This window comes from Peromyscus leucopus, chromosome 1, assembly GCF_004664715.2.
Source record: "Peromyscus leucopus breed LL Stock chromosome 1, UCI_PerLeu_2.1, whole genome shotgun sequence".
NCBI classification, from domain to species: Eukaryota; Metazoa; Chordata; class Mammalia; order Rodentia; family Cricetidae; genus Peromyscus; species Peromyscus leucopus.
In genome coordinates, this window is record NC_051063.1 from 161,698,053 (window position 1) to 161,723,580 (window position 25,528).

At 52.4% G+C, this 25,528-nt stretch overlaps 1 protein-coding gene across 1 annotated transcript; it reads left to right on the forward strand.

Annotated features, from left to right (window-relative positions):
• Positions 1–287: 287 nt before the first annotated feature.
• On the forward strand, positions 288–24,192 carry LOC114698923 (WT1 interacting protein). Its single transcript, XM_028877798.2, is given in 9 exon segments — positions 288–615; positions 618–875; positions 8,777–8,878; positions 14,075–14,142; positions 14,282–14,344; positions 14,491–14,621; positions 15,550–15,601; positions 16,288–16,356; positions 23,464–24,192. Coding segments are annotated over 9 exon segments (1,197 nt in total). The 5' UTR covers positions 288–302; the 3' UTR covers positions 23,605–24,192.
• The last annotated feature ends 1,336 nt before the right edge of the window (positions 24,193–25,528 follow it).

Genomic DNA, 25,528 nt, shown 5'->3' on the forward strand with positions numbered 1-25,528 from the left:
CCCTCGGCCGCCACCCCCACCACCCCTCCCGAACGGGGCCTCGGAGCGGAGGGGGCGCGGCCCCGAGCTGCGCGCGCATTCCTCCGCCGCGCGCGCCCCCGTTCCTCCCTCCCTCCCTCCCTCCCTCCCCGCCACGGCCCCGCGCGAGCGCGCGGCCCACGCCGAGCGACCGCGACCCCGGCCCCGCCCGTGCCCAGGGGTCCCGGGGCGGGCTGCGGGCCGGCGGACGATGCAGCGGCGCTGTCGGAGCGGCGGCGGGCGCGGAGGCGGAGGTGACGCGCCGCGGCGGCGGGCCGACGGCCATGCAGCGCTCGCGGACGGCCGCAGACGACGCGGCTCTGCTCCTGGCCGGGCTGGGCCTGCGCGAGCCGGAGCCGGCCGCCGACTCCCCCGGGCGCGTGCGGCGCGGGCCTCGGGCGGCGGACGAAGCGGCGCCAGCGGCGGGCCGCAGAGGCAAGGGCGGCGGCGGCGGCGGCCCCGAGGCCGCGCCCGACATCCCGAGCCGCCCCGAGCGAGGCCCGCGCGCCAGCCTGGCGGGCTCGGACGGCGGCAGCGCGCGCTCCAGCGGCATCAGCCTGGGCTACGACCAGCGCCACGGCCCCGGCCCCGGGCCGCCGTCGGGGGCAGCGCGCGCTCCAGCGTGTCCAGCCTGGGCTCCCGCGGCTCGGCGGGCGCCTATGCCGACCTGCTGCCGCCCGGTGTCGGCCCCGCGCCCGCCCGCTCTCCGGAGCCCGCCCCGTTCCCGTTCCCGTTGCCGTCGCTGCCGCTACCCCCGGGCCGGGAGGGCGGCCCGAGCGCGGCAGAGCGGCGGCTGGAGGCGCTCACGCGGGAGCTGGAGCGCGCGCTCGAGGCGCGCACGGCGCGAGACTACTTCGGTGAGCGCGCGGGCCGGGGTCCGGGGGTCTGGGATGCGCTAGGCGCGGGTGGGGTCTCTTCTCCCGCCAGATGCGGAGGTGTCGCGCGCTTCCTGACTTGACGCCGGGATGCGGGGCGGGCGCAACGAAATCAGGTTGATTGGCAAAGTAAGCTATTTTCTGGACACTTCAAAAAAAGTTTTACTTAAGAGGCAAGGTCTCACTGGGTAGCTCTGGCTGGCCTGGAACTCAGAGATCTTGCCTTTGCCTTCCCAGGATTGGCGAAAGATTTAGTTTTGTATGCAAGGGTACCCTAGGAGGCCAGAAGAAGGTGTCAGATCCTTTGGAGCAGGAGTAACAGGAGTAATTGTGAGCAGATATGGATGCTGAGAAGGGAATTTGAGGCCTCTGCAAGAGCAGCAAGTGCTCTTAATTGCTAACCACTTAAGTCCCTTTTGCTGGGCATTCTTCATCCTTAGCATCGCTCCTGCTCACCCTACTAATGTTTGATGAAGAGCAGAACGGAAGTCTACCTCTCCTTCCAATTGTGTGAGCCATGGTTAGGGAGAGAGAGGAGATGCCTTAGGTACCCCTGAACCCGTGTGATGAGGCTTCAGGTAGGACTGTGTGAGGCCACAGGACCAAGCCAGGCACACCAGGCTGCTCTGGGCAGAGGCGCATAGTTCCTAAAGGAAGACTGGGCTGGGGTAGAGCGCTTGCCTAGAGTACTCGAGGTCCTGGGTTTGTTCCCCAGCAAGGCAAAACAAACAGAACCACAAACCAACCTCAGAGCTGGATACACAAAGAAGTTCAGACTTTAGCCAGGCATGGTTGGTACAGGCCTGTAATCCCAGCACTTGGGAAGCGGGAACAGTAAGAGAGTTCAAAGTTCAAAGCCAGCCTGGTCTTCGTACAGTTCCAGGCCAGTCAGGACTACATGGCAAGACCTTCCTTCTTTCAAAAAGTGGCAACAGAAAATGGACTTTATACCACCAAATACCAAAGAAAGGAAATAAGACTCACAACAGCTTTGGCGAAGTCATGGCATGCAGTAGCCCGACAGTCTCTGAGCGCTTTGCTTCGCACATTACTTGAGGTGAATCAGGGTAGAGAGCTTGAGGCGCCTGGCTTGGAGGGTGTGCATGGTTAGCAAGCCTGGGACAGGCCTGGCAGATTCCGAGCCTTCTCAGTCCACTAGAACTAGTGGCTCTGGGTTGCTTTGAAGTAGATCTTGGGGCACGAGAGGCTGCCTTTTAGCAGGTCGGTGGGTGCATTCCAGGATGGAGGAGGATAGTGAGGTTAGGAGAAGGTTGTAGCCCAGGATGGGTCAACGTCAAGGGCGTGTGTGGGCTGAAGGGGTGGCCTGTCTCTGGAGTGAGGTGCTTGGTCGGATGTCAGAAGTCAGGATGGGAATCTGTGGCTTAGCAGATGTGGTGGTGGCTGCTGGGAGTGGGCTGGGAGTAGGATGTGGGTGGGAACTGGCCTCCTGCCATAAGCCACTGAGCATCTTCTGAAGGGTCCAGCATCCGGCCCCTGCACACCTGGAGGCTGGCATTCGCTGCCCATTGTCCCCCATGGCTGCTCCTGAGACTGCATATCACCCTGGGTAGGTACCGCGGGAAGTAAAGAGAGGGGAAGAGAGGAAGGTTCCTTCCCAGAGCAGCGTGGGTTCGGCTTTAGTCCTTTGAAGCCCGGGAGGAGTCTGGGCTGGCTGATTATAGAGGCCCCCTCAGAGTAAGGTCTCATCTGGTGCAAGGTGGTCTAGATTGAGCTCTTTAGCCAACGATGGCCCTTGTCTCTTGCCTGCACTCCCAAGTGGTGAGATTACAGGTGTGCACCACAGCCAGATTCTGGGGTGATGAGGGTGGAGCCTGGGGCTTCATGCATGCTAGGCAAGCACTCTGTCAACTGAACCATGTCCCCAGCTTCCCCCTTTTTTAGAGAGGGTCTCATCCTGTAAACCAACCTGACCTTCAGCTACCCACCTTCCTGCCTCAGCCTTCCTGAGTGTTGGAGTTGCAGGTGTGAGCCATCATACCTGGTCTTAGTGCTGGTCCTCACCCCCCAACCCCCAAGCCAAAAAGACAGTTTTTTTCTGGTTCTTAAAAATACAGGCAGTTTTGCTTGAACTATGTATCTGATGATAACTGATGTTTTGAGCTATAAAAACAGCAGTTTCCAGGTGTGTTAAACACCTGTAATCTAAGCACTTGGGAAACTGAGGCAGAAGGATTATGCATTCCAGGCCAGTCTGTGCTATAGAATGGCAGAAAACAAAAATGTGTGAATTTCCAGTTTGTTTTTTAATTTAAAGACCAGAGCCTTGGCCCAGGCTGAGCTCTTCCTGTTTCGGCCTCCCAAGTGCTGGGGTTATAGGCATTCGCCAACCTATGCAGCAATGTCCAGTTTGCATTTTAAAACATTTCAAAATCTTGCCAGCAGTGGTGGCGCACGCCTTTAATCCCAGCATTGGGGAGGCAGAGGCAGGCGGATCTCTGTGAGTTCAAGGCCAGCCTGGTGTACAGAGTGAGTTCCAGGACATCCAAGGGTACACAGAAAAAAAAAATTCAAATCTTTCAACCTGAGTAAATAAATACCTCTTACAGAGGGAAGTCTGGCCTCCAAAAGCCTTGTCTGCACGTGTTCCCCGCCTGCGCCGTCCCTCCTCACTAAGCTCCGCTTCAGCTGACCTCTCGATACCCCGTGCCATTTAGTCTGTCTCCGGAACTTTGCCTTCTCCTCCTGAGTTCGGCCGACGGCCTCAGGCCCCTGGAAGCTCCTCTGCTGCTGAGACTCCTAGGACCACACCCTGTGTTTGCTTCCCTTCTGCAGCCTTTGGTTCTGACTCCTGTTTGATTCTTCACAGGACCCCCACTCTGAATTGCTGGGATACACACACACACACACACACACACACACACACACACACTCACACTCACACACACACTTTGCTATTCTGCCTGGCTGTGAGGGGTTTGGAGAAAGCCCCTGGGACCAGGATGAGTTTTTTTTTGTTTTTTTTTTTAATATTTTAGAAATTACATGTGTGTGTGGGAGGGGTGTATGTGGGTGTAGAGACATGAATGCTGTGGTCTGTGTATAGAGGTCAGAGACCCACAGTGGGAGTTGGTTCTTTCCCTCTACCCTGCAGGTTTTGAGACTTGAACCCAGGTGGTCAGCTTTAGCTGCAAGGTCCTCTGAGCCATTTTACTGGCCCTGGAATAATTGCTGGTCTTTGACCTCAGTGGTTTTCAGGACTCTACTTGTTCCACTTAGCCTCGGTCTGTTTGCTTTTCTGTTCCCTCAACAGCCCTCTGGTCTCCTGCCATACATCCCACTTCCCATCGCTCAGAGTCCTGAGGTCCGCCAGGGTAGTCTTCCTGTTCCTCCTCCATGCTTTCAGTGCCCGGCCGGCCTCTCCTGCCGTCTTCTCTCTAACCCCTTCCTCCAGCTTAGCTTCCCTCTCGCCATTGGCCCCTTCCTTTCCGTTATAACTCTGTAGAAGGAACACACACACACACACACACACACACACACACACACACACACACACACGCTGGTGAGATGGCTCAGTGGCTAACCCAAGCCTAACCTCCCAAGTTGGTCGTGGAATGCACATGAAGAAGGAGAGAACCGACTCCTGCTGGTTGTGTTCTGTCCACTTGTGTACCGCAGCACGCACATACGCTCATGTGTGCACATGTACACAATAGCGTCCTTCTGTCCTTTCATCTACCTTCCCCCGCCCCAGTTCTCGCCTATGTCCTCTCTCCCCTCATTTCTGAGGAGTCTTGTGCCCTGGAGCCACCTTTTTTCCAAGGCAGACTCTCCTTCTGTGATTCAGGCTGAGTTTTCTGATCACTGCGATTGTAAAGATAGACCACCACACCTGCCCATTGTTTTTTTTTTTTTTTTTTTAAATTATTTATTCTTATGTACATTGGTGTTTTGCCTTCATATATGTTTATATAAGGGTGTCAGATCTTGGAGTTATAGACAGTTGTGAGCTGCGATGTAGGTGCTGGGGATTGAACCTAGGTCCTCTGGAAGAGCAGTCAGTGCTCTTATCCGCTGAGCCATCTCTCCAGCCCCCCACACCTAGTCATTCTAAAGTGTGTTTTTATTAAAGTAGTCTGGGTACATAGAGAATATACACAGAAATTAATGCAACATAGGAGCTTCCCTTTTTTTTTTCCCTGAGACAGGTTTCTCTGTGCAGTTTTGGTGCCTGTCTTGGATCTCACTCTGTAGACCAGGCTGGCCTCGAACTCAGAGATCCTCCTGGCTCTGCCTCCTGAGTGCTGGGATTAAAGGCGTGCGCCGCCACTGTCCGGCGGAGCTTAACTTTTTAACACACCCTTTCACTCTCTTTTATACTTTTTTGTTATTTTTTAATTTTTTAAAGATCTACTAACTTTATATGTATGAATATTTTGCTTGCATGTATATATGTGTGCCACATGTATGCCTGGTACCCACAGAGCTCAGAAGAGGGTGTCAGATCCCCTGGAACTGGAGTTACATATGGTTGTGAGCATCCATGTGAGTGCTGGGAATCCAACCCCAGCCAGTCTTCTTCAAGAGCAGCCAGTAGTCAGCCAGTGTTCTTAACCGCTGAGCCATCTCTCCAGACCCTTATTTTTATTTTTTGAGACAGCATCTTGTTATTGAAGCCGTGGCTGGTCTGGAACTTACAGCCTAGACCAGGCTGGCCTCAAAATCACAGGGAGGGGAGGAAGACCTCTTTTACTCTAGGAAGAGAAGTCTGGCAGTGTGTCAGGGTGGATTATTGGGGCCTGGATGGCACACCAGTTACTCTCTGAAGAATCAGGACTGAAGGAAAGAGTGAAGTTGAGATTGGGGAGCAAACCAAGTATGGGGGTTCATGGCCGCTGTACCCGATACTTGGGAGACAGGTTGAGAGTGCTTGAGCCCAAGGTACGGAAGCTAGCTGGGGCAACATAGAAAGGACCAATGAAATAAGTCAGTGTTACAACATTTTCTACTAAGCTGACAACCTGAGGTCAGTTCCCCAGGACCCACACGATCAAAGCTGAGTCCATGACGGTGGACCAAAAGCATGGGTGCAGGAGCAGCTGAGAGCTCACATCGTCTTTTATTTTTTGTGAGACAGGGTCTCTCGGCCAGCCCTGGCTGCCTGGGAACTTGCCATGTGGATCTCATCTTGAACTCACAGAGACCTGCCTGCCTCTGCCTCCAGAGTGCTGAATTAAAGGTGTGTGCCACCACACCTGGCATGAGTAAGAGAGAACATCTGGAAATGCCCTGAGTTTTTTGAAACCCTCCCAGTGATGCACCTTCTCCAAAAAGGCCACACCTCCTGCTCCTTCCCAAACAGTTCCACCAATGGGGACCAAGTATTCAAACATGAATCTATGGGGGCCGTTCCCATGCAAACTACCACCCTGGGTCTCCAGGAGGACTGGGCTAAAAGTACACAAGGCTTGGAGCCAGGCATCCTCCTAAGACTGCTGGTCAGTCCTGTGTTTTTTCCTTTTGGCCTGCTGGGGTGGTCCCCAGTTCCATCCAGTGTTCCTAGATCCCTGTGTAAAATTTTAGCACTGTCCATGGTGTAGACGCTACAAAGGGACTGTCCTTCACTATCGTGTGTAAAAATCCTCCCGGTGTGTGTGGGTCACACGTGTCAGATGTGAGCTGCTAAGCTGAAGCTCCAGCCCCAAGGTTTGTGTAGTTATAGACCAGATCATGCTATGCAGCCTGTGCTGTTCTGGAACTTTCCATGGAGCCCAGACTGACCCTGAACCTGAGATGCACTACATCAGCCTCTCTAGTGCCCAAATGAGTAGCATGTGTCAACGTACCTGGCCCTCTAGCTTTTTCCTTTGTTTTAGTTTGTTAGAGATGAGGGCTTACATAGCCCATGCTGCCCTCCAGCGTGCTGTGTGCCACCATGCCCAGCTACCCTAGATTTTTAAAATAGATTCTTTGTAAAGTTTTTATTTTTTTTTATGTGTATGTTTGTACCTGCTTACCTGTATGTGCACCATGTGTGTGCAGTGACTGTGGAGGCCAGAAGAGGGTGTCTGAGCCCTTGGAACTGGAGTTAGAGGTGGCTGTGAGCCACCAGGTGGATGCTGGGAAGTACTCTTAACCACTGAGCCTTCTCTGCAGCACTGATTTATCCATTCTTTGCTTTTTGACTGATTTACTTTATGAGTGTTTTGCCTGCATATGTATGTGCACCACTTACCTGCCTGGTGCCCTCAGAGATCAAGAGGGCATTGGACCCTCTGAAACTAGAATTGTGGATGGTTGGGAACCAAGTGAGTGCTGGGAACTGAACCCAGGTTCTCGGCAAGAGCAGCCAGTGCTTTTAACCACTGAGCCATCTCCAGTCTCTCCATCTAGTCTTTAAAAAAACTTACTTATTAATGTATTTTTACATTCAACTGCAGTTTCCCTTCCCTCCTCTCCTCCCATTCTTCCCCCCCGACCCATTTCTCTTCAGTAAAGGGCTCCCCTGGATATCAGCCAGCCATGGCATATCAAGATGTGGTAAGACTAGGCACCTCCTGTCCTATTAAGGCTGGATGAGGTAACCCAGTAGGAGGAAAAGGGTCCCCAAAGCAGGTACAGAGTCAGAGACAGCCCCTGCTCTCACTGTTAGGAGCCCTACAAGAAGAACAAGTCACACGCCTGTATCCTATGTGCAGAGGGCCTAGGTCAGTCCTGCAGGCTCCCTGCTTGTCCGTTCAGTCTCTGGGAGCCCCTATGAGTCCAGGTCAGTTGATTCTGTGGGTTTTCTTGTGTCCTTGACTGCTCTGGTTCCTACAATCCTTCCCCCCCCTTCTCCCTCAAGATTCCCCGAGCTCTGCCTAATGTTGGCTGCGGGTCTCTGCGTCTGTTTCCACCTCCATCTATTCTTTTTTTTAGTGACTTATTTATTTTAATTTTATGTTCATTGGTGTTTTGCCTGTATGTATGACTGTGTGCGGGTATCAAATCTCCTGGAACTGGAGTTACAGACAGTTGTGAGCCACAGTGTGGGTGCTGGGAGTTGAACCCGGGTCCTCTGGATGAGCCATCTCTGCAGCCCCCTGACCTGTTCTTAGTTTCTCTATTGTATTTGTTCCATCTGACACATCACTCATTGTCATCATCGTTACTGTTGTTGTTTGAGGCAGGAGCTCCATATGGACCTCTGGTTAGCCTCCAGCTTGCTATGTAGCCCAGGCTGGCCTGGAACCCCGAGCTGTCCTCTTGCCTTGGTCTCCCGAGTGTTGGGGTCACAGGCAAGTGTCATCTAACATATACCCTGCTCATCTGACGTTGTGTGACTCCTGTGTGTCTCTCCTCTGGAACACGTGGTTCTTGGGGCTGGAGATTTTTCTGCACTAGGGTTTCTCTACATTTAAGAAGTGGCGCACACCTGTAATTCTTGCACTCAGGAGGCAGAGGCAGGTGGATCTCTGAATTCAAGGCCAGCCTGGTCTATAGAAGGAGTTCCAGGACAGCTAAGGCTACACAGAGAAACCCTGTCTTGAAAAATCAAAAAAAAAAAAAAAAAAAAAGAAGAAGTAGGGTGAGCAGGCAGCAGGCTGTTTGTGAAATGCACTAGGAATATTTGAATCTTGTACAAATGAGGAAGGGCACCTGTCAAGGGCAGTGAAGTCTTTGAGTACCTGTGTGGGTACAGCCTTCCAGACCTGCCTCCAGTGGTCCTATCCACCAGCCAGGTACCATGTCCCTAAGTTTCCATGGCTTTCCAAAAGAGTGCCCCCAGTCAGGTGCTTCAGACATGGGTACATTCAGCTTCCGGCAGTGCCCTTGTAGCTGAATGTTGGCTGTTCGGGACCTGGTACTGTTGGCCTGGGGGCCTGGCTGGCACCCAGCTCCATAGGACACAGTACCAGCTGCTGCTCTCCTGCTCCTCCTCACAGGCATTTGTATCAAGTGTGGGCTTGGCATCTACGGAGCGAGGCAGGCGTGCCAGGCCATGGGGAGCCTGTATCACACCGACTGCTTCGTCTGTGACTCCTGCGGTAGGTAACAGCCCTGCCCCGCCCCTGCTGCCCACCCCTCCCTGCACCCAGGTCTCAGACAGGAAACAGCTCTGGGGTGTAAGGAGGCTGCTCCCATCCTCCCATTCTCCCTTTGCGCGTGGCTTGTGACACCTTGCTGGGCCTGGCCTGAGAGGCGCAGGCTTAAGGAAGTAGCCATGGAACCAGGGAAGGGCCTTCTGCCGGCTGTCAGCAAGGCTCCTCTCAGGTCCTAGGCTGTGATGCTTCCATCGACATAGGGTACTTGTCTGCCTGGGAGGGACGGGTGTGGGTGAGGGGGCTTGTGCCATCTGGACATGAGGTTAAGATGTTTAAACATTTTTAGATGGATTTATTTTACTTTATAAATGTTTTTGGCTGCATGCATGTGTGCGCACCACATGTGTGCCTGTTGGACCTCCTGGGACTGGTGTTGTGGATGACTGTGAGTCACCATGTGGGTGCTGGAAATTGAAGCTGGGTCCTCTAAGAGCAGCCAGTGCTCCTAAGTAAGCCCTGCCTGCCCGGGGCACTTCCAGACTCTATATATCACAGTAGAATACATAGTATCCAGTCAAAGAGAAGCTGCAGTGTCAAGCCATGGAGATAGTGACTGTGCCTGTGATACTGCCACCCAGGAGGCCGGGGCAGAACAGAGTTCAAAGCCAGCCTAGGTGACAGAGATCCTCCCTCAAAAAGACAGTGGGATCCCTCTGTATCTAAGGATGCACTACCATTCCTTGGTGTCAGTTTGGGCAAATCTGTTTACTTCACTGTGATGTGAAGAGCCCTCTTAGGCCTCATAGTCTCCCATCCCTCTGGATAAGTCAGTAATCCATATTTATCTTATTCCCACCGAATAAATGTTGTCCACAGTAGAATCAAGTGTACTGTGATTAGGTCCCTCCCCCTTTTTTTCTAGTTTTTCAAGACAGGGTTTCTCTATATAGCTCTGGCTGTCCTGGAACTTAGTGTGTAGACCAGGGTGGTCTCAAACTCACAGAGATCCTCCTGTTTCTGTTTCCCGAGTGGAGTGCTGGGTTAAAGGCCTGTGCCACCATGCCTGGCTTGAGATTTTCTTTAAGAAGGAGGGCCAGGGCAGGAGACGGCTCAGTGTGTAAGGTGCTTGCTGCACAAGGAGATCCTGAGTTTGAGCTCCAACATCCATGAGTGTAGCCACACCGTGATCCTGGTGCTGGGAGGTGGAGACAGGACCTCACGGGTTGCTGACTAGCTCATCCAGCCAGTTGGTGAGCCCCAGGGCCAGGGAGATCCTGTCTCAAAGAATAAGTTGGAGAGTAATCAAGGAAGATTACAGTGTTAACCTCTGGCGTTCACAAGCATGTTCACACATACACAAATTGAATTTTGCCTTGTTCAACTATAACCTCAGGAGTTTTTTCCTCTTCAAATGCAACCTTCAGTCAGGCTTTCTGAGGGGCTGCCGCCAGGGGCCTGATTGGTCTGAACTCGGCTGTCTGGACTTGGGTGGGAAATGAATATTTCCTTCTGCTGCACAGTCTCTGGACTGAATTCACTACTCCCTGGAGGCCTTTTTTTTTTTTTTTTTGGTTTTTCGAGACAGGGTTTCTCTGCGTAGTTTTGTGCCTTTCCTGGAGCTCACTTGGTAGCCCAGGCTGGCCTCGAACTCACAGAGATCCACCTGGCTCTGCCTCCCGAGTGCTGGGATTAAAGGCGTGCACCACCACCGCCCGGCAGGTCTTTTGTTTTTAATAATTTGTTGAAATTTATTTTATGTGCATTGGTGTCAAGGTTTCAGACAGTTGTGAGCTGCCGTTCGGGTACTGGGAACTCAACCCAGGTCCTGTGCTCTTAGCCATCTCTCCAGCCCCCTCCCTGGAGACTTTTAACCACAGGTAGCAGGGAAGCGCTTGGGGACGGAGGCAGGACTCCTCTCTGCCTGGGCCTGCCGGTGGCTCGGCTATAATCAACCCTTTCAGGTCCTGGGATTGGCTTTATCCTGAGGGTGGCTGCTCTCCCGAGTGTCGCACTGTGGGTAGTGCACTGCCCCTGCCCACCCGCCGCACAGCCGTCTGCTGTGTGAGCGGACCACAGCTTGTTTCTCTGTAACCGGAGCAGACACCAGACTGTGCCGCGAACTCTCTCTTCCCTTCCCTTGAGTAAATTGCAAGGGGCGGGATTTGGGGGCCGTAGGGTGTGTGTAACTTTTCGAGAGACTGCCAAATTGTCTTCCCAAGGAGCTGTGCCATCGACAGTCCCCACAGAGCCCAAGAGCCGCTGTGCTCTGCACATCTGCCCACAGTTGGCGCTGCTCTTTCTGTAGTCGTTCTGCTGGGTGAGGTCTCATCGTGAGTTAATGCATTCCCCAGTGTGCATCTTATTGTTTGCTTTTGCCCATTAATATATCTTCTGTTCTTTAAAAAACACATTCTTATTGTGCATGTGTGTGTGCAAGCATGCGTGCACATGTGTTTGCACGTGTGTTGGGAGGTGGGACAAACTTGCAGGAGTCAGTTCTCTCCTCCCCCATGTGGTTCCAGGGATCAAATGCAGGTTGTCAGGTGTGGCAGCAGACATCTTTGTTGCTGACACTTCTTGCCAGCCTAATATGTATTTTTTTGGAGAAATCTGTTCAAATGTCTACCTATTTTTATAAAGTTGGGAGTTATTTACACACACACACACACACACACACACACACACACACACACACACACCCGGTTTCTCTGTGTAAGACCAGAGAACTTACTGGTGTCCTAGAACTTATTCTGTAGACCAGACTGACCTTGAACTCACAGAGATCTTCCTGCTGCTACCTCAGTATTTGCCTTTACTGAGTTTTAGGAGTTTATTTACAAACATTTAGGTCCAAATTATTTCACAGGTGTATATTTTGTGAGTCGTTTCTCTTTGTGTGATTTTTTAAAGGATTATTTATTATGTATACAGAGTTATTTTTTCATTCACCCACCTGTTTGTTTATTTATTTATTCAGTTACTCATTTATTTATTTAATTAATTTATTTGGGGGGTGTGTGTGTGTATGTGTGTGTGTGTGTGTGTGTGTGTGTGTATGTGTATGTGTATGTGTGTGTTTTCAGTGCCAGCAAAGGCCAGGAGAGCATGTCAGATCCCCTAGAGCTGGAGTTAACAACCAGTGTGGGCCACCAAATGTGAGTGCTGGGAATCTAACTTAGGTCTTTGACAAGAGCAATGTGCAATCTTAACCATGAACCAACCTCTTCTCCAGCCTCATAAATGTAGTTTTATTAAAGGCATGTGCCTTTAATCCTGGCACTTGGGAGGCAGAGGCAGATCTAGTCTACAAGTTCCAGGACAGCCAGAGCTGTCTCAAAAAACAAAACAAAAAATTGTAGCTTTGTTTTCCCAATATTGGTTCCTGGAATAAAAATGCATTTGGACATTTGGACATTCTCATATGCTGGCCTTCTAGCCTATCCTGGAATTTCAATAAACTTAGTAGAGTTAGTGGGTTACTAATGATTTTCTCTACAACTCAATCATGTCTTCTGTGATCATAGATAACTTTACTTCTTTCTAGTCTACGTCACTTCTAATTCCACATGTCCCATTATTATACACTGCCTAGAACTGCTAGCACGAGACTGAATAATCTTGTTTGTTTTGTGGCACTGGAAATCTAACCCAGAGCCACACCCCAGCCCCTCACTGGGGGATTCTAGGCAGGGGCTCTACCACTGAGCCACACCCCAGCCCCTCACTGGGGGATTCTAGGCAGGGGCTCTACCACTGAGTCACACCCCAGCCCCTCACTGGGGGATTCTAGGCAGGGGCTCTACCACTGAGCCACACCCCAGCCCCTCACTGGGGGATTCTAGGCAGGGGCTCTACCACTGAGTCACACCCCAGCCCCTCACTGGGGGATTCTAGGCAGGGGCTCTACCACTGAGCCACACCCCCACCTCTGGGATTTTTTTAGACAGGGTATTCCTATATATCTCAAGCTTGCCTTGATTGCCTACTGCCTCTGCCTCTTGAGATCTGAAATTACAGATGTGGGCCACCATACTTTGTCACAAAATGTATAAGAGGGAAAGGACTTACTGTCTCCCCAATGTGCCTGATGCAGCTGTATGTTTTTCAAAAGCACCCTCTCCAGGCCAAACCTTCTGGCGCCTCCTGCCAGAGGGCAATGCCAGGTGAGCAGTAGAGGGAGAGGAAGAGGTAAAGGGAGAGGTGCAGGGGAAGTAGTTTAAGAGGCTAGACTGTGGGCAGGCGTCTCCATGACAGGTAAGGTGACCTGCTGACGTCCCACGCAACCTAAGTCAGAAGCTCATTTTTTAGTAAAAGGGGGATCTGTAGGGCCCTGGCCCCCGTTTTGGGTAACTGTTGCCTTGCTTGCGGACCTTGACCTTGATATCCTCCCTATGCTAATTCCCTGCCGGGCTCCACCCTCCTGAATGCTTAAGGGAAGTTCCTTGTCTGTGTATCCTGCATAATGGGCATTAACAGCTTAGATGCAAGATTGTAAAACATCGGTAGCGAACTTCTGCCCTACGGGATTCTCCCATTGTGCTGTAAGCCTGTATTTAAGACCTCCTCCCTCCTTTAATAAACAGCATTCGGCATTAAGTAAATAAATTAAAAAAAAAAAAAAGAGGCCAGGCTGGCCTCCAGCTAGGCTTTGTAGCCAAGAGTGACCTTGAACTTCAGGGTCCTCCTGCCTCCATATCCCAAGTGCTGGGATTACAGGCACATGCTACCACACCCAGCTTTATTATTTGGTGTTTCCAGGCAGGTCGTACTTTGTAGCCTAGGCTGTCCTCAGATTTTGGAGTCCTGCCTTCATCTGTGGGATGCTGGGTTACGGGTGAGACACCATTCTGGCTTGAAATGTTTATAACAGCAACATGGCATTAAAGGGGTGTGTAGAGGGAGATGGAGGGGCGGCTCAGCAGCTAGGAGCATGGCTGCTGCTCTTCAGAGGTCCCGGGTTCAGTTCCCAGTGTCCACATGCTGGCTCACAACCATCTGTAGTGTTGGGGATATAATGAGGGATCTGATGCCCTCCTCTGGCATAAAGGTGTACCTGCAGATGGAGCACTCATTAAATAAATACATGTTTAAAACAAATAAAGGGATGTTTAGAGATGTTCGTAGTTTACTTTCTCATTGGTTGGAGGTGAGTACTGACATTCAAGCCAGGGACCTCCCCTTCACCCCTTACCCTTCTAGGGAGACGACTCCGCGGCAAGGCCTTCTATAACGTGGGTGAGAAAGTGTACTGCCAGGAGGACTTCCTGGTGAGTCTACACTGTGTTGCTGGCCGAGCTGGGTGGGAGCAGGGGCGGGACCTCCTTCGGACTCACATGCAGACCTGTGGCCAGCGACAGTGAGTGCCCCTTTGTCACGTGACGTCCTGGATCCTGTGTCCCCTCTCAGTACTCCGGGTTCCAGCAAACAGCTGACAAGTGTAGCGTGTGTGGACACCTTATCATGGAGATGGTAAGAAACTCCCCAGTGACCTGGAGTCCCCTACCCCGGGTGGAGTCTGAGGGCCCCACTCTCTCCTGTTCCAGACCCATGGCCGGCCGGGCTCTGAGCCGTGACCTCTTGGGGGCAGTGCTGAGTCCCGCCTGTGCCTCCCCCAGATCCTGCAGGCCCTTGGCAAGTCCTACCACCCCGGTTGCTTCCGCTGCTCAGTGTGCAACGAGTGCCTGGATGGGGTCCCCTTCACCGTGGACGTGGAGAGCAACATCTACTGCGTTAGAGACTACCACACGTGAGTTTCCCTGCCGGAGCAGTGCGGTCAACAGCACGGCCCTCAGCGGCTGTTCCCTGCCGACCTCCATGTTCTCACACTTGGGGCAGGCGTCTTAGCCCTGCTGTGGTGACAGTTCTTCACAAACACTGTAAGGAGAGGTTGGTTTGGTTCACGATTCAGAAGACAGTCCACCATAATGGGCAAGGCCTGGTATTGAAGGCATGGTGTTGGGACAGCTCTGGCTTTGGTGACAGGAGCAGGAAGATGGGATTCCTTACATCTTGGGACAGAAAGAAGAGACAGGAAGAAACCTGGAGTGAGCTGTCACCATTAAGCTCCCAGAACAGTGCCATCTGCTGGGGAGCAAGCGTTCTAACACATGAGCCAGGGAAGGTTCACATTGGACTGACTGTAAGGGCAGGCCAGGGGCGTTTGTGCTTTCTGGTCCCTCTTCAGGGTAGTCTGGCCACCAGTCCCCTCCTGCCGCCTTTGCCTACATCTGCCCCTCTTCTTCCTGGTGGGCCTCACCTGGCTGTTCCCTGCAGTCTGGCCTTTTGCTCCCGAGGGAAGGGTCCTGGTGCCACATGGGCGGCCAGTCTGTTCTTGCTGTGGCTCCAGGCTCAGGCCTCAGCTCTGGGTCTGTGCTGGGGCTGATTTTAGCCTTGGTACTCAGGGTGGCAGAGGTCTCCCCCTAGGGATGGCTTCAGTCTGGATATCACGGGCTAGAGAATGCATAGGGGATGGCTGGAGGGAACCTGAGGCCGTCCTGGAGGAGGGAGGAGGCAGGAGACAGATAGGAAACCGTGTCAGCCATTAGTACCAAGAAGGCAGAAACGTGTCCACACAGGAGGGCAGGCTTGCCTTGGAGCTCTTGTGGTAGGTCTACCCCTGTGCACTTGCCTCTACTCACTGACCTCCTCACGCCCACTTTCCTTTCACCTTCCAGGGTGTTTGCACCAAAATGTGCTTCCTGTGCCCGCCCCATCCTCCCTGCACAGGTAGGAATGCTTCACTGGGAAGCAGCAGAGGAGCATGTAGGACGTCATGCAGGGGTGGGACAGATGTGCCCCGATGAAGTGCTGCTAGTGTGTTCGGCTGCAGCACTCTGCTCCATTACCTGTAATAGGGAAGGGCCGCACAACGGCCCTGCATACAGTTCTGCAGTGGATGTTGGGGGGCCTAGGGCAAGAGGAGCAGATGGGGAGGCCTGGGTCTGTGCAGCCATGTCTGTCCAGGTCAGCTTCCCCAGGAAACTCGGCTGGTAGTGGGGGTTTTGGGCTCTAGAGAACTGAAGATAGCATGCATGAGCCAACACCCACTCGACTTTTTTTGTTTGGTTTTTCGAGACAGGGTTTCTCTGTGTAGTTTGGGAGCCTGTCCCGGAACTCACTCTGTAGACCAGGCTGGCCTCGAACTCACAGAGATCCACCTGGGTCTGTCTCTTGAGTGCTGGGATTAGAGACGTGTGTCTCTACTGCAACTTTCTTATTGTCACATGCATGTGTGTGGGGAAGATGCCCAGGGCACATACATATCCGCTCTTGTGCACCTGCTGAAGTACCATGTCCTTGGGCATGGGTCGTGTCTATCCAAGGTAGCACATTGTAGAGGGGGGCCTTAATGGAGAGGTTCTGGTGCTCCAGGTCCAGGGAGGAGCCTGTGTGTGAACCCGCCTCTTCCTCAGGGCTGTGAGACAACCATTCGTGTGGTGTCCATGGACAGAGACTACCATGTGGAGTGTTACCACTGTGAGGTAAGCCCCAGCCTCACACCCTCCTCTGCTGACCCTCCTCTGGAGACTCTTCTCTGCTGACCCTCCTCTGCTGACCCTCCTCTGCACACCCTCCTCTGCACACCCTCCTCTGCTGACCCTCCTCTGCTGACCCTCCTCTGCACACCCTCCTCTGCTGACCCTCCTCTGCTGACCCTCCTCTGCACACCCCCCTCCTCTGCACACCCTCCTCTGCTGACCCTCCTCTGCACACCCTCCTCTGCACACCCTCCTCTGCACACCTCCTCTGCTGACCCTCCTCTGCACACCTCCTCTGCTGACCCTCCTCTGCTGACCCTCCTCTGCACACCCTCCTCTGCACACCTCCTCTGCACACCCTCCTCTGCTGACCCTCCTCTGCACACCCTCCTCTGCACACCTCCTCTGCTGACCCTCCTCTGCACACCCTCCCTCCTCTGCACACCCTCCTCTGCACACCCTCCTCTGCACACCCTCCTCTGCACTCCTCCACCCTCCTCTGCACACCCTCCTCTGCACACCCTCCTCTGCACACCCTCCTCTGCACACCCTCCTCTGCTGACCCTCCTCTGCACACCTCCTCTGCTGACCCTCCTCTGCTGACCCTCCTCTGCACACCTCCTCTGCTGACCCTCCTCTGCACACCTCCTCTGCTGACCCTCCTCTGCACACCCTCCTCTGCACACCTCCTCTGCTGACACCTCCTCTGCTGACCCTCCTCTGCACACCCTCCTCTGCTGACCCTCCTCTGCACACCCTCCTCTGCACACCCTCCTCTGCACACCCTCCTCTGCACACCCTCCTCTGCACACCCTCCTCTGCACACCCTCCTCTGCTGACCCTCCTCTGCACACCCTCCTCTGCACACCCTCCTCTGCTGACCCTCCTCTGCACACCCTCCTCTGCACACCCTCCTCTGCACACCCTCCTCTGCACACCTCCTCTGCACACCCTCCTCTGCTGACCCTCCTCTGCACACCCTCCTCTGCACACCCTCCTCTGCTGACCCTCCTCTGCACACCCTCCTCTGCACACCCTCCTCTGCACACCCTCCTCTGCACACCCTCCTCTGCACACCCTCCTCTGCACACCCTCCTCTGCTGACACCTCCTCTGCTGACCCTCCTCTGCTGACCCTCCTCTGCACACCTCCTCTGCTGACCCTCCTCTGCACACCCTCCTCTGCACACCCTCCTCTGCACACCCTCCTCTGCACACCCTCCTCTGCTGACCCTCCTCTGCACACCCTCCTCTGCACACCCTCCTCTGCACACCCTCCTCTGCACACCCTCCTCTGCACACCCTCCTCTGCACCCTCCTCTGCACCCTCCTCTGCACACCTCCTCTGCACCCTCCTCTGCACACCCTCCTCTGCACACCCTCCTCTGCTGACACCTCCTCTGCACACCCTCCTCTGCACACCCTCTCTGCACACCCTCCTCTGCACACCCTCCTCTGCACACCCTCCTCTGCACACCCTCCTCTGCACACCCTCCTCTGCACACCCTCCTCTGCTGACCCTCCTCTGCACACCCTCCTCTGCTGACCCTCCTCTGCACCCTCCTCTGCACACCCTCCTCTGCACCCTCCTCTGCACCCCTCCTCTGCTGACCCTCCTCTGCACACCCTCCTCTCTGCTGACCCTCCTCTGCACACCCTCCTCTGCTGACCCTCCTCTGCACACCCTCCTCTGCACACCTCCTCTGCTGACCCTCCTCTGCACACCCTCCTCTGCTGACCCTCCTCTGCACACCCTCCTCTGCACACCCTCCTCTGCACACCCTCCTCTGCACACCCTCCTCTGCACACCCTCCTCTGCACACCCTCCTCTGCACCCTCCTCTGCACACCCTCCTCTGCAGACCCTCCTCTGCACACCTCCTCTGCACACCCTCCTCTGCACACCCTCCTCTGCACACCCTCCTCTGCAGACCCTCCTCTGCACACCCTCCTCTGCACACCCTCCTCTGCACACCCTCCTCTGCAGACCTCCTCTGCACACCCTCCTCTGCACACCCTCCTCTGCACACCTCCTCTGCACACCCTCCTCTGCACACCCTCCTCTGCACACCCTCCTCTGCACCCCTCCTCCCACCCCTCCCTGCACACCCTCCCTCCCCCCCCTCTGCTGACCCTCCTCTGCACACCCTCCTCTGCACACCCTCCTCTGCACACCCTCCTCTGCTGACCCTCCCACACACTGGCCCCTTCACCCTGATGTCTGTTCATGGACTCCGTCTCGTGGCTTCTGCCTCATGCTCCCCAGCAGGCCTTTTCCTTTCTACCAGCACCTGTTTCTCTTTCCCATAGTCACATGTCCACTAGGTGGGTGTTGGAGTCAGGAGAATAGATGGGAACTCCCAATTGGCACTGTCCACGTAAGGTGATGTGTCCTGTTGAAGGAGTTGTCAGAGCCTTGAATATCGTGGAAGGTTTCTTGGAGGAGGTGACACCCAGCCTAAGATTTGAAGAAGAGTTAGCCAGGCAGTGTTTTAATGTTGAAGTGTGTGTGTGTGTGTGTGTGTGTGTGTGTGTGTGTGTGTGTGTGTGTGTGTGTGTGTGTGTAGTTCTGTATTGCCGGTGAGACTGCCAGAGGTTGGGGTAGAGGCTGTGCAGGCTGAAGAGTACCAACTTCCCTAGGGCAGCGGAGAGAAAAAAGATGGCAGTAGTCCACTCTGCTTTTTGTTTTGCTTTTGAAACAGGGATTCTTTGTAGCCCAAATTGGCCCAGAACTTGCACTCTGGTTTTTTGAGACAGGTTTTTTGCTGTGTGGTTCTGGCTGTCCTAGAACACACTCTGTAGACCAGGCTGACCACAAACTCTTGCCTCTGCCTCCCGAGTGCTGGGGTTAAAGGCACCCAGCCTTAGAACATGTGCTCTTAACTGCCTTAGCCTCCCTAGTCTGGGGTTTACAGGGGTATGCCTCCATACCCCGCATGCCTATAGCCCCAGCACTCAAGAGATTGGGGCAGTACATATCTGCGCAGCAGCTTACCAAACAAAATGACAGCAAATGACAGCTATGCAGAAAACTAATCATGGAAGAGGGGGAGTTACAGGTAGGGACCCTTGAGGAAGCTGGTGGAGTCGAGTGGCAGTGGGGATGGGGGTGTGTGGTAGGTGACTGGATGTGGATGTGCAGGAGATACGATGTGTCCATCAGAATTCTAGCAGAGGATGAGTGTGCTGTCACTGTTACTGTAACAAATACCAGAAGTCACCAACTTACATAACAAAGGTTTACTTCAGCTTGGTTTTAGAGGTTGCATCCCATGATGGTTGGTTGACTCCATTGCTTTGGGCCTGTGGTGTGTCAGAGCTGCTCACCTCATTATTGGTAAGGAAGAGGGCTGGTGAGACCTTCTAGATGGCTCAGGTGTCAGGGTAAGGACACCTGCTACTGAGTCTTAGGGCCTGAGTTTAATCCCTAGGACCCCCACCTGGTGGAAGAGACAGCTGATTTCTACAAGTTTCCTCTGACCTTCACATGCATGCTTCGGTACACCTGCATTCACATACAAATAATACATGCAGCCAGGCATTGGTGGCACACGCCTTTAATTCTAGCACTGGTGATGCAGAGGCAGGCAGATCTCTGTGAGTTCGAGGCCAGCCTGGTCTACAGAGTGAGTTCCAGGACAGCCAGGTCAACACAGAGAAAACCTGTCTTTAAAAAAAAAAAAATAATAATAATAATAATAAAATAATACATGTATGGAAAAAAGAGGTCAATGTTCCAGAGTCCTCTTGAGGATATATCCCCAAAGACCCAAAACCTCTTTGATGGTTCAACCACTCCTCCCAAGACTTACGAGACCAAGCTCACCCCTCTGTTGTTTGTTTGGTTCTTTGAAATAGGGTCTTACTGTGTAGCAAGCTTTCTCATCAGACTTCTTGGACTGCCAGTCCACAAATAATGACACGGAGACTTGTTACTCGTTTTGAAAGCTTGGCTTTAGCTTAGGCTTTTTCCCAACTGTCTCTTATAACTCAGATTAACCTGCTTCTGTGAATCTATGTTCTGCCACCTGGCTTTTACCTCTCTTCCATTCTGTATGTCCAACTTGATCTGTGTCTCGCTGGTGTCTCTGTGCGCCTAGATTCATCTCCTCTCTCTCCCTGGAAATCCCACCTATCCTCTCCTGCCTAGCTATTGGCCATTGGGCTCTTCATTAAACCAATCAGAAGAGGAGCCTTGGCAAAGACCCGTCTTTATAGTGTACATAAAGATTCTCCACAACATTTCCCCCTTTTTGTCTAAATAAATATTTTATCATAACTTAATATTACCAACCAAAAAAATACCTTTTTAGACCTTAAAAGATTTTCTTACGTAAACAATTTAAGCTTTTATATCTCAACCTTTATAAACTTTACATCTCTTTTGTGAGTTTTTTTTTTTTTAACTTTGGTAAGAGGAAACAGTATAACTATCTAGTCTTCAGCCCTCATCAGAGACCCAAGAAGAATAAATATTATTAGAATAAACAAGAAGTTTAGAGAAAGCAACTTCCAAAACTAGAGAAACAACAGAGACAGTTGGTTGCCTATCACCCAAGGTTTCTCTGCAATGTTGGGCATCCATCTTTAGCCTACAGGCCTAGAATATCTGACAGACTTTCCTGTGAGGCAGAGAATTTTGAAGGACTGTCCTACTCTGTCTTGCCAGAGTTTGACTGTCACCTTTTGTGTCCTGCTTGTCCGGTTTGGACAGCACACTGTCAGCAGTCGAGGCAAGGGAAGTTGGCCCATTGGCTAACTTTGTCACAGTAAAAGCAAACTCCATATGGAGGTTCTTTGATGCCCATCATCTTCTCTGAAGTAGATTGGTGCTGCCAGGAGCAGACACGTCTCACTGTCATGGAAAGCTTTATGTTATTAAAACATCTTAAATACCATATTCTGTAGATCTCTGAAGTGTTTGAAGACCATCTCTCTATTTAAAATATATTTCTTGAAAACATACCTACATGACTACAAAGTTTGATTGTTATAGATGACTGACTACTAACCTACATTTTTTAATTATCCTAAACAGTTTTTAATAATAGCCTTTAAGGATTAGAATTTTACATTTTATCGAGGCCAGCCTGGGCTACCAAGTGAGTTCCAGGAAAGGCGCAAAGCTACACAGAGAAACCCTGTCTTGAAAAAAAAAAAAGAATTTTACATTTTAAAATGAACTTCATAGGTACAATACCTTAAACAAGAGCAGAAACATATATATATATATATATATATATAGTATGTTCTAACAAAAATAACCTTAAATTTATATCATTGTTTAAAGATCCATACCAATATAAAATATTTGAGACTAGTAGTTGCCTTTTTGTGTGTTTTAAACTAGATTCAATAATCTACCCTTTTATTCTATCATTCCTATACCCCCTTTTTCTTTTCAGAAGTCCCTGCATCGAACCTACTTTGTTTAGTTTTTCTCTGACCATGACCAGTAGCAGCTTGCAACCAACCCCCCTAAAAGATGACAAACATTTATAACCCACCCACCTCACCTCTTGGGAATGTGAGTGGTGTGTTCTCTAGACTGCTTCCTGTTGTCTGGGGACGTTGACATCTCCAGGGAACCCTCAGAAAATTGGGATAATGATCAAGTCCTGGGAGAGCTAGCTGTATTAGTTTTTGTTTAGTCTCTGTGTAATGGGAAAGTGTGTGGTTTTGCCACATGTTGGATGCCAAATATAGTGGCTTCTTTTATTGTTTCATTGATAAATAAAGCTCAGGAGTCAGATATTAGGGTATAAACCTGATAGATGCACAGAATGGAGAAAATGATCAGCTGACGTCCTCTCCACAGGTACCAAATGTAGTAAATTTCTCATCGGACTTTCTGAGACTGCCAGCCCGCAAATTAATGACACGGAGACATACTATTAATTATAAAAGCTTGGCCTTTAGCTTAGGCTTTTTCTCCAACTAGCTCTTATAACTCATATTAGCCTGCTTCTACTAATGTATGTTCTGCTGTGTAGCTTTTACCTCTCCATTCTGTCTTTCTGACTTGTTCTGCCTCTTGCTGGCATCTCTGCACACCTAGATCAATTTCCTTCCCCCACCCCCATGACCAGAAATCCCGCCTGTCTTCTCCTGCCAAGGTATTGGTCATTTGGCTCTTTATTAAACCAATCAGAAGGCACCTTGGCGAAGATGCATCTTCACAGTGTACAAAAAAATTATCCCACAACAGCCCTGGCTGTCCTGGAACTCCCTGTGTGTCTGCACTGGGGCACAGGTCCTGTGCATGCTGTTAGAAATTATTGCTGAGCTAGATCTCCAGCCTTTGGACGATTTTGTTAGCTCAGGCTGGACTCAAACCCAGTCTTTCTTCAGCCTCCTGGGGTTACAGTCTGCTAAGTGTGTTCCTTTGAGACACAGTCTTGCTCTGTAGCCATGGCTGCCTGGAATTCACTATGTAGATCGTGCTGGCTTGGAACTTGACTCTGCCTCTGCTTCTGGAATGCTGGGATTACAGATGTGGCTACCACACCTGGCTTGGTGGCTGTTGCTTTGTGTGTCTGTGTGTGGGCATCCACGTCTGTGTGGGGGGTGCTGAGTCAGAACTGGAGTTATTGGAGTCTGTGGGAGTCTGGCTTGTTCTGTGGGTGCAGGGGTCTGAGCTGTGGTCTGCATGGTGGTGCGGCAAGCTCTTAGCACTGAGCCATCCGTCTGTCTCTCCAGCCCTGCCTTGTTCTTAAAAACCATAGCTTGTGAAGCTGGGTGTGGTCTTGCAGCCTTTAATCCCAGCACTCTGGAGGCAGAGGCGGGTGGGTCTCTGGGAGTTTGAGGCCAGCCCAGTATGGAACTTGAGTTCCAGGGCAGTCGGGTATAGAAAGATCGTGTCTTAAGCAACAACAACAAAAAGAACAGAAACAAAGAAAAAGAAAGCAGTATAGATTGCTAGGCAGCCCACACTCACTGCCCATCCCTGCCCTTTCCCTGAGGCTGGACTTGACTCCAGGTCCTCGGGTGTCAAGGGCTTCTGTTTCATTAAGTTCCTAGCTGGCACAGCCTACGCAACCCTGATGCTCCTTTGGTAAGGATGCCCAGCCTCCTGCTTACTGGGGTTCAGGGTTGTGGTTTTTCTTCCGCAGGACTGCGGGCTCCAGCTGAGCGGGGAGGAGGGACGCCGCTGCTACCCCCTGGAGGGGCATCTGCTCTGCCGCCGATGCCACCTGAGGCGTCTGGGACCCGGCCCGCTCCCCTCGCCGGCTGTGCACGTGACTGAGCTCTGAGAAGCAGCCATCAGGAGAGATGGGGTGACCCACGCTCCCCTCTCACCCCCTCCACCAAGCTGCTGTCCTTTACGCAGGGGCCGGACCCCTGCGACAAATAATCGATTTCTATTTATTCACCGTCCGTGCCTCAAGCTACTCCCCTGCTGGGTTCCAGGACACCCGCACCCTGCAGCCTCGGGACAGGCCCAGCTCCTCCGCCTGACCTCGGCTCCCAGAGAGGCAGGGCTTGGAGGGCCTTGGTGCCATGGGGGAAGGAAGGGTGCCTTGTTTGTGTGTGATCACAGCCAGGGGCAGTGACAACCTGGGAACACCGTGGTTTGGCCTTGATGGGTGTTTTCAGCCACAGGCCTCCACCTCTCTGGATCCTAGTCTGGGCCCGTGCTTTCCAGCATCAGTCTCAGAAGACCCTGAGCGAATTCAAAGGCAGAGAGAAAGCCCACGAGAGCTCCCAGCAGACCCCGGGATCTGCGCGCACTGTATCAGGCTCCACCACAAAACTATGTGATTTGACTTAAATTAAGTTCCCCCCAAGGAGGATGTTGGCATTTTCTTGAAAAGAATATAGTTTTCTTCTAAAAACTTGGACCGAAGTGGTTATTTCTTAGTCCCCGCAGATTCTCTTGTGCGAGCATGTTCTTGGAACACGCAGCTGAAGAGGGGTAAGAATGTTTGTAGTGGAGAGAGAGTACTTCCAGGTGCTGGGAAGTTGAAGGTGGTTAATGAAGGCATTGAAGCTGTGCTTGTGGATGGCCCTTTTAGGGTTCTTGATCTCAATTTAAAAGTTTAGAGTTGGACTGGGAAGGAAGCCTAAGGACAATTTCATTAGAGTTTAAGGTCAAGGGTGCAGGTTAGGTGAGAATCCGAGCAGCCACCAGGAGAGATGAAGAAAAGGGCGTGCTTTCTAAGGGGCGGGGGCAGCAGCCCAGGAGGGAAGTAAGCTAGCGAGCTGAGGACAGCCCCACAGCCTCCCGCTTTTATAGTGTGCGCCCCCTCTTACCACCCGTTCCCGGCGCCTGCACTGTTTGTCAGAGGATGCCAGGGTAAAGGCTTCCGGGCTTTCTCTGCAGACTGGCTGCTTTCATGTTACTCTTCATGTAACTTTCTCCAGGTTCTGTTCTGTCACACTAGGGACCAAAACGGGTGCACAGCACTGGACAGTAGAGAAACTGATACCGTTGATCCAGCCGTGCTGAAGTCTGGGAATAGGGCGCCCCCTGGTGGGCTGAGAAAGCAAACAAGTACCTAGATGCTTAAAACTGGTTTTTAGTCCTGAGGTTCGGGAAGTGTTCCTAAAGATGGGGACTTGTACAGCGGCCAGAGTGGCTTCCTAGAAGAAGTGACCCCAATGGGACCCAAAGGATAAGTTCCAGAAGTAGTATTCTCACTTTTTTGGCTTTTAGTTACTTTTGAACTAATTGGGTTTCTTGTTTTTGTTTGCTTTTCCACCCAAGTGGATATGGAGCCCAGGGACTCCCACATGCTGGGGAAGTGCTCTATCACTGAGCCACACCCCAGCCCTCACTGGGGGATTCTAGGCAGGGGCTCTACCACTGAGCCACACCCCAGCCCCTCATTGGGGGATTCTAGGCAGGGGCTCTACCACTGAGCCACACCCCAGCCCCTCACTGGGGGATTCTAGGCAGGGGCTCTACCACTGAGCCACACCCCAGCCCTTCACTGGGGGATTCTAGGCAGGGGCTCTACCACTGAGCCACACCCCCAGCCCCTCACTGGGGGATTCTAGGCAGGGGCTCTACCACTGAGCCACACCCCAGCCCCTCACTGTGGGGTTCTAGGCAGGGGCTCTACCACTGAGCCACACCCCAGCCCCTCACTGGGGGATTCTAGGCAGGGGCTCTACCACTGAGCCACACCCCAGCCCCTCACTGGGGGATTCTAGGCAGAGGCTCTATCACTGAGT